The 13,160-nt window shown below is 41.6% G+C and overlaps 2 protein-coding genes across 4 annotated transcripts in view; both read left to right on the forward strand.

Annotated features, from left to right (window-relative positions):
* The first annotated feature begins 8 nt into the window (after window positions 1-8).
* LOC135940057 (mitochondrial import inner membrane translocase subunit Tim13) lies at window positions 9-1,537 on the forward strand. Its single transcript, XM_065484728.1, has 3 exons — window positions 9-212; window positions 307-375; window positions 1,155-1,537. Exons 1-3 carry the CDS (start codon window positions 108-110, stop codon window positions 1,251-1,253), a joined length of 273 nt encoding a protein of 90 aa, XP_065340800.1. The 5' UTR covers window positions 9-107; the 3' UTR covers window positions 1,254-1,537.
* A 1,289-nt stretch (window positions 1,538-2,826) lies between these two features.
* LOC135940053 (uncharacterized) overlaps window positions 2,827-13,160 on the forward strand; it is a 41,316-nt gene continuing 30,982 nt past the window's right edge. The window contains exon 1 of one of the 3 annotated variants that reach the window (XM_065484719.1): window positions 2,827-3,300. In XM_065484719.1, the coding sequence (XP_065340791.1) occupies window positions 2,865-3,300 (436 nt within the window). In that variant the 5' untranslated portion in view covers window positions 2,827-2,864. Of the gene's footprint in view, window positions 3,301-7,519; window positions 7,718-9,219; window positions 9,299-13,160 lie in introns of those variants that run through there. The other 2 variants (XM_065484720.1, XM_065484721.1) reach the window with 2 other exon arrangements.

Raw genomic sequence — 13,160 nt, forward strand, 5'->3', positions numbered from 1 at the left:
GACACGCCCACCTATTTGGCTGCGACCCGTGCTCTCCGACGACTAAAGTTAGTGAATTCACTCCAATTCTAGCTCTATTTGGAGTTTTAGGTCAAAATTTTGAAAATATGGATGCAGCCGGTACAAATAAACTCACTTCAGCTCAGAAGGAGGAGCTTATGGACCAAGTGAAACAGCAGATGGCCATAATGTCAGCACAGGAACTGCTTTCTGTGAGTTGATTAATCGCTATTTGAAAAGCACAAACAAATTTGTTAAATTTACACAAATTACATAATATTTTGAACTCTATTTTGTTTTTTCCAGAAAATGACAGAAAAGTGTTTCAAAAAATGTGTAACGAAACCTGGCACATCACTTGATAGCTCAGAACAGGTGAGATTTGAATTATCTATATTTATGATAAATAAAACATCATTATTTCATCACCAAATAACCCCTCAAAAGTTAAATATTATGTATAATTTAAATTTTTTAATGCCAAGAATTAATAGGATATAGTTCTGATAGTTTTCATGCAATTAATTATTATGAGAGTGGCAATTTTGCGAATCCATATTATGGAGCTGGAATTTTTTTATTTGCTATGGTACATACAGTCAAGGAAGTTAAAAATTAAAAAAATTGTTCAGATAATATGAACAGAATCAATTAAAGTATTGGTTTGCATTGCAATTTTGAGCTAAGTTGAAGCTGAAATTTCCAGGTCCATCCAGGAATTTTCCCGATTTTTTATTTATATTTTATCTATCTTAATTATTGCATAACTTCCCACGGGATTGGGTAATATTGCAATTATCAAATTAACATCTTTAACTATATATTTTACATTTTTTTAATTTTCAAGTACATAGTAGTACATAATATATAACACACTATAAGCTCAAGATACTCACAGATCTATTTTTGTCAGAAAACCCATTATGGATGTATGAAATTGACAATTTTAGTATTATTATACTTTTTACTTCATATTAGTCCAATGCTGTATTGCATGATATTTGTAGCCTTTTTTTAAAAAAATATTTTTTATAATTCTTTTCTGACACAATCTAAAAATTTCCTGTTGATACTGAAAATTTATTAATTTATGGAATCAATATACATTAAAACAATCATTAATTTCGATGTGTTATTGTTTCTATTATTTCCAGAAATGCGTCGCCATGTGTATGGATAGGTTCATGGACAGCTTTAATTTGGTATCGCGGTCCTACAGCAACAGGCTACTGCAAGAAAGAAACAAAATGTAAAAACTCAGTGAAAGACTAGTGAAGTTTTCATCTTATGTTAAAAGGTGAACATTTAATTCTAATGAGCTTCAAGCAAGTTTACAAAAAAACCCTTTAAAAATGATTAGATTATGTCTGCATTTCACTACCTACCTGGGCATTCTGATATTACTTTTAAAGGTTATGCCATAGTGAAATTTGCTTGAAGTTCTCAAGAAAATAATGAAATTGACTTATTCAGATACATTGTCAAAAGTAGTTGATTCTAAGTTTCATTGATGAATAAATTATCATTGTTAAAAAAACCTTTTGGGTTTGAGTCTGATAAAAAGAAAGCAATTTCATAAGATTTAATCTTTTCATGCTGGAGATTTCGGGAGGGTGTGATAGAGTTGTCATGGAAGTATAGTGCATGTTTTTACAAAAACAAAATTTTGTAGAAATATTATATAATCCTATATGAATAAGTTTTCACTTCCCATCATCCAAGAATTAAATTACTCGTCATTTTTAAACATGGATCAGCTTTTAGTTCAATTTGGCTTTTTATTATCACTGCATCATTTTATTTCCGGCCTCTCTGCAGGACAAAAATCTTTTACAAACTAATAAAAATTACAAAATCACCAATTGACTGTAGGAAATACTAGACTATAGTATAGAGTTTAGGCACTGGTCTCATAGAAGGAATCGCAGAAATTTTCGTCTGCTCATGACGTTTATGAAAAATTTGGCGGCCGCGCGGTCGTCGATTTTCTCTCAATTTCATTAAGGCCCATGTTAATTAAAAACCAGCCAGATGGCATTGTTAAGGTTTTCTTCGCATTATCAATACTGGCTGCCCAATGTCGGAGATGGCAAGAGGTGGTTAATTAAAGAACGAAATACTCAGCTCAACAGGCTAGGAGGTTCACTCGCCACTTGCACTAATGTCTGGCGTTTCAATCAAAGACCTTGGTGCGGGGGCAAGATGGCCACATTGGGCCCAGGCTCCTCTGCGGCCGCTCGAGCCCCATGTTATCCGCTCGGCGGTGTTTTTAGGACCCAGGATGTACTGAATAGAGGTTCTAAAAAATATAGTACTGAAATTTCTGTTTTGAAAAATTGTATTAAACCAAATGTATTTCTAGGGTTCATCGCATTCTTCGCGGCCCGTCAGTGACCTTTTATGCGTGAATTATCTACGTAAATTTCATGCTTAGTGATGCCTATACTATAAAAGGTTGAACACAATGAGCACAATCTATCAATCGCTTCTCTCAAATCTTGGGAGTAAGGAATGAGCGATCAAAGCGCTGTCGCATCATTTCAGTTTATTGTTGTGTGCGCGCTATCAAAAGCGAAGAAAAATGCATTGAATCGATTCAAGAAAATGACAGAAGCTCTCCCTCTGATATTACAACAATTGGTAGCTTAACTCGCGAGATTGCGTCCAAAGCTGGTGCTTATTATATTTTGTGATGCAGCAGGGAAATATTCCCTGGGGAGATGCCCAAGTGTGGAAAGATGGGAGCATAATACAGAGAAACGATAATAAACACTATGAAAAAAGTGAAACAGGTTTTTTGTTGGCAGCGGGAGGGCCACGAAAGAGAAGCACGCACAAAAAGCGAGCGGAGAGCGAAGAAAAGAATGAGCAGAGGAGACCGCGACTGGTCCACGGACAGGCAAGGGAAGGGAGGCCAAGCTCAGATTATACCTGGCCGCAAGGTGAAGGAGAGGTGCCTGCCTGCCTGCGCATTCCTCAGTTTAAGCGAGAGAAAGATCAGAGACGAAACAAACCAGCGCGCGCGTGTGAGTGTGTGTGTCCAAAATGGAGTGGTCCCGTCGGACAGCCAGCGAGCGTCCGAAGGCATGCACCAGCTAGTGAGTGTAGTGAGGGAGCCGGGGGCACGCGACCCCTCGTCGCTGCCCCCCGCCCTGCCCCCGAGGCCCCCACCGAGACCGGTGGGCATGGGCACCGTGGCTCTGCTGCACATCGAGCCGACTGTGACCGTAGTTACCACTTCGCCACCCACTCCCGGACATTACGAACCGGCTCCAGACCATGTCCATCAAAGCCCTGACGGTAAGAGACGCAGTTCAGTCGCTGCTTTTTACAAATCGTTCGTCCTGACCCGTACAGCCACGCTCACGAAAAATAGTTGCCTCCGGCTAGCAAAATTGGAGCATAATGAAAATGATAAGGGAATTTTGATTCCAAACACAGATAAGCTGAAATTAGTTCGAGACGCGATGATTTCCAATGTGAATTAACTGTTTAAAAAAATTAGCAAAGAATATAACGATAGAAATAGCCAATATGTTAATTATTTCTGAATAAATTTGAAGCCAAAAATACCTCTGCTGCGTTTTTGGAACCGAATTCACCTAAAAGACAGAAATTGGAACAGTGAATTTATTTCCTTGCTGTGCATCGGAAGCAGATATAGCTTCCAAATTATTTTATAAGTCGTTAGTCGTTACATTTCAAATAGACTTAAAAGCCTTTTTTGCCTAATATGTTCGTATATCGTAAAAGGTTTTGCCTCCACCTAAAAAGGGTTGACGTGCTTCCAGAATAATATAATCTTTTAGTGTTAATTTATTATTGGGCCACTATTATTTGCAATTTTTTAATGTTATTTGATGCATGAAATTAAATAAATAAAATATAGTTGACAGAATATAAATTTTTATTAAATCCGTTTTTTGCATTTATATTTCATTTTACATCATAAATAATATATTGGGACAAACAATTTTAGCTATTTTTTTATTTTCAATGCGTAAAAACATTAAAAATTGATCCGTATTTTTAGAATGATTTTATCAATGACTTTTATTGACCTTTATAAATTATGTCGCACAAGTATAGTTATAAAAAATACACATCTTGCTAAGGTAAAGTCCACGGCTTCTCGCAACTTGATCAGCCCAATTTACAAGAAATAGACATACAAACGGAACGTTGAATCGAATATGATCTTGTTTCATCTCATATTTCACCAACTCATAGAAAGAAAAGAAAGCTCTAGCCTCCTTATTCACGCCTACCCATCATCATATCATCGATATCATAGATATGGAATAGAGAGCATCGATCCTGCAGCCTTGCAGCCAGTTAAAGACAAGACATTCAGCCATTGGTCTTTGGTGTTTGTGCCATTAACCCGAGAAGTGAACGTTTATAGCGCATTATTCAAAGTTTGAGCGCGGAGCTAGGATAGAATGTGTGTGACCTACATTACCACATCTCGACGCGATGTGTTTTCACAATAGGAAGGATTTTTGAAAGGCAATAATATGCGATCGTGGGCGTAGAGAAGATTTTAATTGCTGGCTGCTGAGTTGTGAGGTTTTTTTTTGCTTGCCAGATTTAACGTTTTAAAACAAAAATTAAATATTTCCACATTCAGACCGCTCTGTAGATTCTTCAAATTGACTTAACTGAATTAAAAGTTATCAAAAAATTATTAAAAAGGTTAAATTATTTTCGGTGTAAACTTGAGAAGAAAACGAGTTTTATAGACTGACAAAAATAAAATTGTATCTCGCCTTTTATTACGAGCAAAAGAGGAAATGAAAAAATAACTCTTGGGCCCTGTCCCTACAGTAGTTCCCTAAGTGTAGACAAGCCTCCCTGCAACCGCCCATTAGCAAAGAAACGTCAGCATTAAATTAAAGGGAACAGACTGAAATCATATCTTTCACATCTACTTCGTACGTTAAAGCGCCTTGAAAAAGAAGGGAAACTGTGCCGCTGAGCAGTTGGTTAGGGCGGGTGGCATAATTATCATTCTGCATCTCGCCGAGATTAAGATCGGTGCGTGCTGGCGGCACAGCGTCTGTTGGGGATGTATAGCGTCGATCACCACCTCTACTTACACAATTACCAGAATCTGCATCATTATGGTAAAAAGCGAGGTGTATTCAATTTGGACCATGACATAAATTTGTCTTCAAGAGCTAGCTACTTTGAAATTTTCTAGATTAATATAGGGCCCGTTATGTCTTTTAAGTCGTTCCATAAGGAAATTCCGTGTGATGGGCTAATAAAATGGTCCAATACCTCCAGGATTTAATTTTTTTAAAAACCGTACATGTTTCATAGTTGGCTTATTCCAATGAATATCCTTAATGATACCTTCCTTCGTTAAAATAAATATAGAATATGGACGCCCACCTTTTAAAAAATGTCAGCGACGCGGGGCAGGGGCCGCCGAATTGGTGCAATCGGCCCTGCCGGCGCGCCTTCTCTCTATCACGAGGTCGGAGCCTGTTCTTCTAGCCATGGTAGACTTAAAAGGGTGCAGGGTGGACAAGAAGGGAAAATGCCCGGTTACTATACCATACCAGCGTTTATTGTTGATAGCGGCTACAGTACACAGCGTGGCTACCCAGAGGGACGAGCGGGGGAGCGAGAGAGCTAACCTCGTGCTCGCGTGCCGTCAGAGGAGAGCGAATGTGTGTGTGTGTGAGCAGGTCGTGTGCTCGCGAGAGGGAGGCTCTTGCGTTGCCTTTATTGATACCTGAGTTTCTCCCTCCGCTCTCCCCTGTGGGCGCCCGAACGTTCACGTCATTACATATTGGTGCACAACAATTATTAATGCGATCGTGATATCGTCAGGTAAAACCCTGACAAAAAATAGTAGCTTATATTCTTGTCATTTATTTCCGTGTACCGTATGAAAATCATTGGTGTATAACTCTCCATTCACGCATTCAATAAAGCGTTCTTTACTCGAAATAAATCTGAATTGTATACCTAAGACCGTATTCGATTTTGGTCAATTAAGCACGGATAATACATAAATATGTTTTCAAAGTATCATATGAAATCAAATGCATTATTTATTTTCAACAAAAGCTCCTTTTGAACTGATAATGGAAGCTGCGATGCGAGTCTGCAGGAATGTTGCATGGATGAAGGGTTCGAATAAAGACAGGGAGCTCTCTTATATAGGGGAGATGAACATTCCGAGATAAGGGCTACAATTATTAAACAACTTGAATTGGAACTCCACCGACTGCTCAATCCTAAAGAATGTGATTTTGATTTGTGTTTGAATCAAATAACACGCAGAGAGCAAGTTGAGTGCATATGTTAAAACTAATTTTTTTTTAAATCCAATTTCATTAGAAGTTCTTCATGTTGAGAATATATGTTGGATATTAGTTATATATATATATATATATATATAAAATTCCAAGCTATTATAATTATAGCGCTATTAAAAGAGGCTCAAAAGGTAGAAGAACAAAAACATTGGAATCGGAGAAGGGATGAAAAACTAATAAATCATAAGAGATGTCGTCCGCAGGTCATGTGGTCCATTCTGAAATGGAGTTGGGAGTTAGTCTATGGGGAAGCCACGCAGTGCGATTAAGACTTACTAGGAGAGAACACAACCACCAGAGGGCTATCAATTTTCTTCTCTATTATTTCAAAATCTAGTTTACTCTCTTGTGTAGGAATTGAATTGTGCCTGGTCATAAATTTCCCGATCTTGGATTTACTCATATAAACTATATTAGCTAATTCCTTTAGCGGTACCCTTTTTAGTTCGCGTATTCATTCATGTCAAAATAAATAACTGCCGATGGAGTGTAATAGGAAAAAAGGTGTCTATGTGGATAGAACAGGACCTAGGAAAAACAATGCACAAAACTAAAGAATTGCAGATACTGCGGTGAGCACTTCACTAAATGACAAATAAAAATGTTAGATTTATTGCCTTCGGTTGTTCTTCTCGTAAAATGAAGATAAAAATTACTTCAATTCACTTGAATCTTAATATGCCACAACTCAAATGAGTATGAAGAGATGGCTTAGATTTATCCTGGAGAAAACGCTCTAGCTAACAATGTTTCCTCACATTTCCCAGCATGTCACATAAATTTTTATCGCTCTCGCGGTGCGAAAGGCATTGTCAAAGGTGAATTTATGGTGCTTGCTTGATGCAGCCTGGCCCTTCCGGCCGAGCGAAAACCGTGACAGAAGAAAGAGTTACCGCAGCAAAAAGGCGAAACCTCGGCGTTCAGCAGTTCACGTTGCAAGGAACCCTTTTCTTGGAAGAAAATAACGGTGCGCTGGGCGAGCGGGCGGCCGGGCGCGTGCGGTTTGGCCGGCCGTGCCGCAAGATCAAAATGCAGAGGGTACAAAGGCCTGATTTGCCGACACCAGCAGCAGACCTCTGTCGGCCGGCTCGTCAACAAAGTTGCCCGAGGGCGAGTGCGCACAGGCAGCGCCGAGTCGCTCGCACCCTCGGCAAGAGGGGTTGCTGCGGGAAGGCGCGCGCCGTTCGTTCTCCACTCGAACAGTCACAATTTGCGTCTCGCTGCAAGAACAGCAGCCTGCCTGTCGTCGACGGGTGTTGCATGCGGCGCGATGATGATGCAAAGCATACCCTTCATGCAGGTGCTCGAGTACAGGGTGCCCAGCGGGATGCACCCTCTGGTCGAGGACCCGTCGCTGCAGCACCTCCATCAACTGGCAGCAGCAGGTACACACATCATTGGAATTTGCACAAACACACACAGCACCGCTCGCTCACTCGCTTCGTTTGATGATCGATATTTTTATTGTTTGTGACACGCAACGGTAATCGCTCTTGATGGGATTGGGTCGAGGCTCGGTTCACTGCGAATAATTCATCGCGCGCGCGTCGAGAGAGAGAGAGAATTTTTGTGATAAGTTAGTCCATCGGACACCCGTCTCTGTAAATGTGTTTGCACGCGCGCCAATTGATGGCCTGCAATTAGTTTTGATTAATTGATCCGATGGAGCCGCGCCACCGCTGTCTAATTGATGTTGACACTCAGAATTCCGATCCAACCGATTTCAATTTTAGCCAATGTGACGCTTTTTACCGCGAGCGCGTCGATCATTGTTTTTATTCGCGCACTCTGCTCAATTTCGGCGGCGCGTAGTGCGCGATGTGCATAATTGCGGTTCGCGTTACAATTAGCTGGCGTATTATTTCACCGCAACGACCTGCCTGTAAAATTTAATTGGCCTAATTGATTCGCCGCGCCTAACAAGGAGAGAGTGCCGACCGAAACGCCAACCGCAGATTACTTAAGTGAGTTAATTAATTGACTCTAATTGGGAGCACCATTTAAAACAACACGCGGTCCCTACGGGCAGATGACGATGCTGTAGCGGCGCATTAACTAAATTTGATTCGCCCTATGATGCTCATGCATTAGATACACATATAAATTCAGATCAAAATTCGGAAAAATAACAGGTTTAACAGGATATCCAGAAAAAATGTAACAAATATTCATATTTTGTATTATTAAAAAGGAAGATTAAAATGAGATATGCTAAAAATAAACAGTGTGTTCCTTTTTACGTCGTAAAAATTGAATGTCTAATAATGGTTGTGAAAGATTACCTTTTCCTTTGGCCTGCTGCTTTTCTTTTTATTGTATTAAAACGATGTTTAGGAATAGTACAATTTAAGTTGGATGGTGCAATTTTTAAGACGATGATATTATCAAAAGTACAGTTATTTTTTTCATCAATATATAGACCTAGAGTTTTTGAGTACTTCTTATTTTGAGTAACTTTTGCGGTCTCATTCTTGGAATATCTAAGTACTTAAAGTAAATTAAAATTTCGCTTTGAAATAAAAACAAATTGACTGTCAAAATCTACTGTGCTGTTGAAAATTTCTTTATATTTCGCACCAGTTCTGGTTTTTTAACGCTTTGTGTCTTTATCTTCTGACTTTTATTTGCATTTGAAGTTTTATCAAAATTCTCTAATTACTAATAAAAGTTAAAATAGGTGTATGCTTGTGGGGTAAAATGAAGATGTACATTTATTGCAAAGATAAATATCGCCATATCGCAAAGATGTTTGTTTCGTTGCAGAGGCATTAAATTGACAAGAAAATATCAGATAAGAACACAGAACAGGCAATCTAAAGTCAAACTGACAGCTGAGTCGAAGGAAGCATACTAACAACTGCTACACTGTCAAAGCCTTGCCGCAGATGACTTTTCAGAGGAAATGTCAAAAGTATTCAGTGTAGCAATCTTTAAGTGCAGGTGCGGTGCTCGAAGCTCATTCCAAGGTTTGTTGACCTTTTTACAATCTGAAAAAGGTATTGTAGATGTTTTCAATCGACCTTTTTTACGTTAAAATGGAAGTTTCATGTGTTAGTTGTTGAGTAAAGACTGGAGGGGTTTGGCTTATTTCTTCAACACAGCTCTTTTTCCACCGTTCCCTGCGTCTGTTTATTTCGCAGAAAGGAGCAGCTCTTATGTCGGTGATGCTTAAATAGTTTACCTTAGTTAAACAAAGTTGGCACCGGCTGATTAGCAAAGCCTTGTCTTCTCGGGCGGTGTATTAAATTTAAGCAAACTTACACGGCGCGTGGTGATGATGTTTTGCTCTTGCTGCAGCCTGCCGCGGCGTGCGCAATTTGCACATTTGCCGCACGCAGCCAAATTTTTGGCCCAAATCTAATTTGCCGCGGAGCAGGTCGCTGCTCTCTGCTCGCGTGCGCTCCGGCTTGATGATTTGCAAACAAAACGCGCGGAGCTTTGCATGTGTATTAATTCATCATCCCCGGGCCGGGCGGGTATTCAGTGTCAGCGGCACACTTCATCATAATAGCGAAGACAAATGGTTCTAATTTGTATTCGGCGCGCACAATCCGTATTACTCGTCGTCGTCGTGCGTGTGAGTGCTATTTGTGCACAAACACGCGCTGTTCACGAGAGAGCGAGCGAGCGAGCGGTTGCTTGCTCGGCGGCACGGCAAAAATTGTTGCCACCGTCGTCGTAGTCGTCGCCGTCGTGATTGCCCGCGCTGAATAGGAACATTGAATTAATCACGCCGGGAAACTCTCGCAGAATCAGTCTGAGAATGGTAGAAAAGATTACTCAACGCCTGAGCGTAATTAAATTCTCGCTCTCATTTCTCGTCTTGATCGAAAAGTAATATATTTCCGCAGCTGGGCTTTTGATCGCCAGCATTTTTGCTCGGCGCCGGCATTCGTAATTTAATTTATGGAAAATTCATCACGAGCAGCAGAGCTGCGGCTCGCCCGCCAGCCCGCTCGCAGGGCTTTTCTTCCTTTTGCAACAAAGTTTTCCCTTGTAACTTTTTTCCTTTCTCATTCATTTTCTGTACAGCAGTCGCGCTGCCCCGCAGGGAGTTAAGTCGGGCTTATTTGGGCTTCCGCGTTACTCTCTTTTGCCTGCCCGGAATTATTAGTGATTGGTGGGCCAACTTTCGTCTCGCCTCCGACTTGGCTGCTGGGAATCATGTGCAGGCACAAGGCCCTCCGGCTGGAATTGTCCTGTCAGACTCTGCGCGAGAAAAGTGAAAACACAAATTGCTCAGTTTAATAGCTTTTTATGTACACCCCAGATGGAAAAGTCGAGAGCAGCGTGCCGTTTAAAGATAGACGGAGGAATTTCTCACGATATCCTCCCAAAATGCGTGTTCTTTTAAATTACGGCAGCGGCAGCAGCGGGTCGAATAACACGCATTCCATGTCAGTGGCAGACAACCCTGCTTTGAGCTCGTGAACGCGCGCTCGTCTCGTATTCCAGCAAGCCGTCTAAATTAAAATGCTCCCTTTTCCGCTCTGCTGTGGACGTGAAATCTGCAAACAAATATAAAAAATGAGTGACGCTGGCTCGCTTCTGTGAAATGCCACACGCGAGAGCCTGCAATATTTCAACTTTTTCATCTGGGACAAAAAGTGGGAAAATCCGCTGGCGGAGATTTCTTATTTCAATATTCCATTTTGCGAACGAAAATCCCATCAAAAAAGAGCTGGCAGGAAGACTCAATTTGGGCGTGCTGTGCGCACACGTTCGTTCATATACATGGAAGCGGCGCCCGCTTACTCGCTTGTTATGCGAAAACGTGCCTGCGAAAAGCGTCAAAACATTAGGGCCGGCCGGCATTATTTTCGCCAACGAGCCTAGCTAGCATACCCTGGACGCCGACCCAATTTTATTTTTTCATCAGCACTAATTGCGAATTAAGTCGTAAATACATCCACACATGTTTGCAGCTCACACGCTCCTGGACCTGAACATTTTCATCTGGCAATGGCGTGAAAAATATTGTGAAAAATTGCGTTTAGAGTAGAAAAACCCATCTGTCGCGAGTTCTGGAACAAAATTTTTCACATGAATTACAATTTGCTTCTTTCCATATTCTTTTCAGCAGCAGTAAAAATGTATGTCTGTTTTCCATGTTATTCACAATCACGTCAAAAACTTCTCATTGAATTGATCAAAATGAAAAACTCCCGGGGACTGCAGGCATAACGTGACCCTTTCCGAGAATTTGCATGTCTTGGAAAATTGAAACTTGACAGACATAAAAGGCTCAATTTTTCACGGGCGTGAGCAGGAAACGAGCCTTCCGCGCTCTTTCATTTCTCCTGCTCCTGTTCCTCTGCTGGGGAAATTTTAATTCCATTTATCTCACGCGCGGCGTGTCGTGTGCCGTGCACACAGCCGAAAGTTAATTACCAGCGTGAATAAATGTTGTGCCCAAGGACGCACTTTCTTTATCTCTCTTTTTTCTGTCTCTCCACTCACGCGGGGGCGAGGTGGTCAGAATAAACACCATCGGCGCAGACCGGCGCGCGCGGTTATTGTGCTGAAGGTCCCATCTCTCACTCCCAACACTTGAACATGACTTTGCGATCAATAATTCCTCTCTCGCTCTTCTCCCCTTGTCTAAACTTACTTTTCCTCGGGAAAGCAGTCGTCGTCGTCGCTGCCGGCTCTCTCTGTTCCGCAGCACAAACACACACATTCATACGAAACACGGCATACACACGTGAATGTGTACGGGGTGTAATAATGCCTGCCGCTTCCCCCGACCAGCCAGCCAGCCTCCCGGGACATTGGAGGGCAAACACCCCACTTGAAAAATTATACCGAAATACCACGGCCGTGCAAATACAAACAATGGTGTCTCTCGCACACCGGGCTGGCTGACACACGCCGACTTTTGCGGCTAGGTGTACATTCCAATTTAAGGCTGGCGGTCGTAAACTTGCAAGTTTTACACGTACTCCCAGGCAATTCGGGCACACTGTACTTATCTCTCGCACCTTGCACTTGAATAGACACACATACACCGCACGGGAGGTGTAGGGTAGGTGTGCGCCGCCGGCTTGTTACTAATTCATTCGCGCCCGTAAATTTGCCCTTTGTTGTCCTCGGGTGAATAATAATGATACCGCCAGCACAATATGCGCTAACTCCACGAAAGCACCTTGCTACTCGCCGAGAATTTATGAATTGGCCCATTTTTCTTCGCGGAGTCGACGCCGAAATAAAAGCCCGTAGCGGTGCGCTGAAATTTTTATTGCGACCCGCGCGATCATAACGCGCGTTTTCTCCTCGCGAGCCTTTAAGAGGGCTAAACTGCCTCGGCTTTTCTTGGCTGCCAGACGAAATAGAATGGAAAAGGCTGACGCGAAATAGCAATGGACAAAAAGGACGAGTTCGCCGAACCATAAACGTCTTTCTCTCTCTTTCGCGCTCTGAAATAATGTTTCTCGCACTGCTGTGTGCAGGAATTTAATATTCCAACTCGAGATAGTTGATTTATGCAGTTTTCGCGCTCGTCGGAGAGTGTACATAGCATTGCGGAGTTGCCGCTGCTATGGCGAATTATTTATGGCAGAACGTACGAAAAATTCATCATTATGCATAATTCCCCGAGAGTTCTCGCAGCGATTTATGTTCCATTACGTCGCATTTTACCGCAGATTTTCGCCCTGAAAGCTCCACCAACACACGCACATAAATATATTGCGTTTTTCTATAAACTGCGCTAGGCAGACGCTTTATTTATAGCCTCAGACGGGCGGAAATTGTCTGTTGCAAACGCTCCGCTCTCTGAAATTCGCCCAGAACTTTTGTCAATGGATTTCTGCTTCCAAAAGTGATTAA

This window comes from Cloeon dipterum, chromosome 3 (assembly GCF_949628265.1).
Source record: "Cloeon dipterum chromosome 3, ieCloDipt1.1, whole genome shotgun sequence".
Classification (NCBI taxonomy): domain Eukaryota; kingdom Metazoa; phylum Arthropoda; class Insecta; order Ephemeroptera; family Baetidae; genus Cloeon; species Cloeon dipterum.

What these genes read in the sequence shown, in the direction of transcription:
- LOC135940057 (XM_065484728.1), top strand. Translation starts at nt 108, where the DNA reads ATGGATGCAGCCGGTACAAATAAACTCACTTCAGCTCAGAAGGAGGAG. An exon ending in CAGCACAGGAACTGCTTTCT is followed by an intron (nt 213 to 306) that starts GTGAGTTGATTA and finishes TGTTTTTTCCAG; the next exon opens with AAAATGACAGAAAAGTGTTT. An exon ending in CACTTGATAGCTCAGAACAG is followed by an intron (nt 376 to 1,154) that starts GTGAGATTTGAA and finishes TATTATTTCCAG; the next exon opens with AAATGCGTCGCCATGTGTAT.